At 41.6% G+C, this 5,326-nt stretch overlaps 1 protein-coding gene across 1 annotated transcript; it reads right to left on the bottom strand.

Annotated features, from left to right (window-relative positions):
* Positions 1-2,751: 2,751 nt before the first annotated feature.
* Positions 2,752-4,929, bottom strand: HSBP1 (heat shock factor binding protein 1). The gene is made up of 4 exons (XM_013195061.3): positions 4,771-4,929; positions 4,248-4,314; positions 3,942-4,061; positions 2,752-3,002 (listed from the first exon to the last, which is right to left on the bottom strand). The coding sequence occupies exons 1-3, from the start codon at positions 4,813-4,815 to the stop codon at positions 3,943-3,945; spliced, it is 231 nt and encodes a 76-aa protein (XP_013050515.1). The 5' UTR covers positions 4,816-4,929; the 3' UTR covers positions 2,752-3,002; position 3,942.
* Between the last annotated feature and the right edge of the window lie 397 nt (positions 4,930-5,326).

Raw genomic sequence — 5,326 nt, 5'->3', positions numbered from 1 at the left:
CCCATGGTATTGATTAGTTAAAGAGCTATCTGTATGCAGTCTTATTTACTGTACACTGTCTTCAGTACAGAGATTAAATGAAAAATCCTCTTAAGGACTCCATGATTCTGTGTCGCTTAACAGTGGGTCTAAGTGTTTCAAAACAGGGATTTATGTTTTGAATCTCTGTAAATAAGAGCATCGCTCCTGTCGTAATGATGAGAGGTGAGGCAGAAGTTTCAGACCTATTTCTGTTGCCAAGTGTAAATCACTTACAACAGCATGCACAACTTTGTGCATATGAAACAGCTTCTTTGATCTTCAGTTTGTTTCTGAGTTCTCGGGTCTTAGACAGAAAATGATACCGCTGTTAATGATTGGCTATGAAAAGTTTGGCCAAAGACTTGGCATGGTGTCACTCATCATTTTTGTCATAGAAAAAGACAATTTGCTGTTCTTAATATGGATCTTTTGTGAGAATGCCTCTATACTCAGTAGTTACCTGGAAACTGTGTCGTTTTCCTCAGTGACAGCTGAAATCGAACTCTGAATTCCATGATGAAGAAAAGTGGGGGTTGAAGAGGGTGTTGATAATGAAAATTTGGAGAAGTAATGAGTGGTAAGAGCAGGGACAATAGAAGAGCCTGAGAAACTTGGGCAGAAGTATCGTTACGGGGATTCTGTCTTCCCCATGCTGTTTGTTCTTTTTCCCCATAAATACAGAACCCATAGTCTCTGCTTGCTCTGTAATTCTGTACCTCATGCTCATTTTTGAAAAATAGATTCACTATCCACTTACTTGCTGCTTAGCCCACTAAGGAAAGGAAAGAATAAAGAAAATGACAAGTTCAAGAGAGTGTTTTCCATCCGTTTCACTGCCTCCTAGCTGGCACCTATCAAAGCAGAAACCCTCTCCCCTCTTGCAGGCAGGCAGGAGGCAGAAATGACCCAATACCCATATTCACTTACAAAGACAGAGCAGACAATTTTGCTGCCATAGCATGGATCTGCTGTGTCTCTGAACCTGAGCAAGTTTATGCGAAATTGCACTAGGTTTGAATTACAAATCTGAAAATGGATCATCCACCATACCTGCGTCTGCAAGGAAATCAGAGTAGAGTGTATATAATCAGTAAATGTTTGTGAAAATAACCTGTAAATATGTCAATAAAAAACAACTGTGTGTTACCACGATGACAGCAGAAAAGATATCTTAAAAGAAGTAAGTGCTTATGTAGACTCAAGCATAGGGATAAAAACCTAAAAAAAAACAAGCCCCGGTCTCAAATGACAGTCCTAAACAGAACACAGCATTACAGAGCTTAGTTTAAATTAATATAAGGAACAGCTTTCTTCATATGTATCCTGGTTTCTGCTGGGATAATTGCAGATGACTTTGGTCTATACTGTAACTACCCAGCACAATGCAGATCTGATGAGGCATGAATTGTGCTTAGCCTTTTACTGTACAGAATACATTTACATTCTAGCCTGTATTTTACAGACAGAGGTCATGCTAAAGTCTTTCCATAACTTAAAACTAAATACAATCTCAGATAAAATTATATACTTACACTAGATTTCACTTTAATATATATGACCTGACTATTTGTTAACACATAATAATTTATTAGATTTTTTTTAAATGACATTACAAATAGCCTAAGGCTGGTATTACAAGGTATATCGATACATTTTCTATGCTCACAAAATTGCCCTATTATTATCAGCTTTTATTACAATTTCCTCTCAGTTTTGAAAAATGACCTGTCATATTGCCTTCATAATACACAGGTACTAATTTGGTGGCACTCAAAGAGCAGTCTTAAGTGTGGTCCACATGTAACTGCTGACTGCCACTAGTGCTTTCTTGAATTTGTATTTCAAGCTGGAGTAGGATTGCAATGATTGTCAGTAATATGCGACATTGGTCATTTTTCTTCACACCAGTGACGTATTACAGATTGTTCTAAAAACGCTTATAATTAACAAAATACTTTAATGTAATCCGTTAAAACTTCAGGCCCATAAATGTGGATATGATTATAAAAGCAAACACTTTTCTAAACTAAGTATTTTGAAGAGTTCCAGCTCTGTTATTCAAAGAGTAGCAAGGCTTTACAATTCCGACTGGATTCTCTTTTTGTTACTCAGCATCATTGCCTTGTTTAGCAAACTGTTTTGTACAACAAACCAGTGATTTAAACTGAAAGAACACACACTCCCACAATCCCATCCCTATTCTGTCAAGTATCAATATTTTAATCATAATTGCTGTTCAAAGGTGACGCCAAGTGACACATGGTCAGTTACAAAGAGATTTGCAGTGTTAAAAAAACTTGAATCCCATACTGAGATGTTTCACAGTAATTCTTTGTCTGTTTAAATATATCACATTTGAACGGCAGTCATTGTTTCACTGCGTACAGATGTCTCTAATGCTTAACCTGTATTTCTGTTCTATGTTCTAGGAACACACATGTAAGGTAATATGACGAACATGAGATACGATTTTGATATTCAGTGTCTTACATTTCCAAAAATCACCTTACTACATTTATGAGGAAAACACAATACATAGTCATCTGCTAGTTGAGACTGGTGCTCGGACCTAAGATTAATGCCAAGTTTCAAACTCGTGCTTCACTCCACGAAGTTACATAAAAGTTAAGATTTCCATCTAATTGAAGTCACTAGATGTTTAGCTATCAAAAATGAAATGTCTAGAAAAAGTATTAAAAAAAGTAACAACAAAAAAAATACACCCAGTAGTTGAGATCCATAAGATCTGTGTTTTAATAGCTAATTGATCCTCATAACAAGAATTCAGAGAGTGAAATTACAGTACACAAATCAAAATATAAACTAACCTATTCCTACCTATACAATATACATTAGGAATGCAAGCTCCGTAACAATATAAAAATGCTTTTACACACAGTAGTTGCAAAAAGCTGTTCCGTAATTCCAAGGGCCTGTAGAAAAAAAAAGTCTTCCAGCATTCATCTTAAGTTATTGGCAACCTGTTGGGGAAAAATAATAAAGTATTACTGAGTAGAATTTAAAAAACATACTGATCAGAAATTTCCATTTTCGGGGTTCAGGCTAAGAAAATCGACACTGGGGGCAACAAAGCCCATAATAATTTGTATTTTTGTCAAAGTACACAAAAAATAGATCCCTTAACAAGCAGAAAATATACCCGTTTCAAATATACGTGCCTATTACACAAGCTGCGTAGTGCTCTAGAACTGACCCCAGAATTTCAGGCATGAGGCTGAGACATGTCTTATTTAGCTACCTTAAAAAAAGAAAGTGTTAATCTAACATCCTATGTGTGTTCATTTACCAGCTCCCTTCCATGGACTGCAAAAATCAAGTTCTGTACAAACTGAAATGAAATCTTAGCACTCATATATTGCAATTAGGCTCCAACACACGGCCCTTGTTTATGCGGGAATACTTTGGCACTCCTGCATTACCCCTTCTTTCTGAAATACCTTTAGCAACAGTTGCAAATGTTGCATGTGGTGACCACTTGAATTTCTTTGTATGTTTTTGTACTACATTGTTAATCGCTGCTTGCCAAATAGATGAAACATCTGCTTCTCTAGTGTTTTTGTGCAGGAACTTCCCCTCTCTTCTCCTTTCCAAGCACCACAGATGGTCATTATTTCAGCTCTTACCAAGACTATCAGAGTGCTTGAACAACAGAGAACGAATACAGTATTGTAGTTCCTCAAAACTAACTATGCACGAAGAAAACATCCTTAGTGAAGAGACTAACAGGCTCCTGCTGAAGGGAGCTTCCTGTACATTCTCTTATTGTAACGTACAGCGCTGCTCTGCAGGGATTTCAGACTACCTTGCAAATCAAACGAAAATTTCTTTTTAGTCTTTTAAAGTCGATAATTTCAAGCGACCTGAGGATTTGTTTCAAGGCTAGCAAGCGATTGTCTCACTTTAACTCTTGTTAGTAGCAGGGGTCTTGTTCTCGCCTTCCAGTTCTTCAACTCCGGCTTGTGTCATGAGATCTGCTATATTTTTCTCCAGGTCATCTATGCGACAGCTCATGTCATCAAGTTCACTGCTGTTAAGGAACGTGACCACAATCTAGTAGTGTTGTCAGGTTGTTGGTTTTGATTATGGCTTTGCTCAAACTCTTATGACTACTCTAAATGTATCTTACAAATCCCACCGGAAATATACATAAAAAATACTTCTACAGTGGTAGTGTATAGTAGCTATCAGACTTGTAAAAAGGATATTTCGTCCAATTATTTGGTCAGACATGGTTTGAAATTTGTCCTGCATTTGCTGAAGCAACGTTTGCACCTAGTAAAAAGGAAAAAAAAAAAAAGTAAGAAGCCTGTTTTGTTTCTATTAGAGGCTGTCACAGCATTACCCTTATATTACCAAAATGCGTAACAAGCTGACTTTTTCCATTGCTGAGCTCAAACTTTGCAGTATAATCCCGTATTTAGGTATCGCGTTATACAAACACGTACACACACACGAGAAACGACACTCGGCCACCAATTTCAAGACAGGGCACACCGCGACCACCCCACAGCAGCCGTCCCCAGCTCCCCGCGCTCATCCCTCGGCCACCCCCTCCCGGTTATCAGCCCTTCAGCCTCTCCCTCCCCTCGCTGCCCCCCGCTCCGACCGGGGCTGCCCCTCAGGGTGCGGGGCCAACAACCGGCGGGCCCAGAGCCGGGCCGGGCAGGCCCCAGCAGCCCCTCGGGGTAACGCAGCCGCCCCACGGTGCCGGCCGGTGCCCGGGCGCACCACGGCGGTGAGGTCCTGCACGCTCTTGGGGTCGGGCTCGGCCATGCTGGGCTCGGGGCGGCTCGGCGGGCGCTCGGCTCCACAGCGGCACCACAGCGGCACCGCTTCCGGGACGCGCCCCGCCGCTTCCTCCGCGGGCGCGTCTCGCGGGAAGAGGAGGGCCCGGGGTGCTGTGGGAAGTGTAGTCCGAGCCGCCTGAGGGGGCGGTCGGGGAGGAGGCGGGGACAGCCCGCTGGTGGCCGGTGATGGCCCCTGCCCTGCCCTCCTGCTGGTGAAGCGGGGAGAACCGTGGTGGCATGGCATCAGAGCGTCAAGAATCGTGGTGTCATAGCAATCACAGAGTCACAAATCGTGGTGTCATAGCAATCACAGAGTCACAAATTATGGTGTCACAGCGTCACGGAGTCAACGTTGGAGAAGAACTTCAAGGTCACAAAGTCCACCAAACACCAGAAGCCCACGTCCCTAAGCACCACGTACACGTCTCTTAAAATAGTTCCAGGAATGGAGACTCCACCACCTCCCCTGGCAACCCATTCCACTGCCTAACCAGCCT

Source organism: Anser cygnoides, chromosome 12, assembly GCF_040182565.1.
Source record: "Anser cygnoides isolate HZ-2024a breed goose chromosome 12, Taihu_goose_T2T_genome, whole genome shotgun sequence".
Classification (NCBI taxonomy): domain Eukaryota; kingdom Metazoa; phylum Chordata; class Aves; order Anseriformes; family Anatidae; genus Anser; species Anser cygnoides.
Note: the sequence above shows the minus strand (reverse complement) of the source record. Positions and strands in the feature narration are given on the sequence as shown.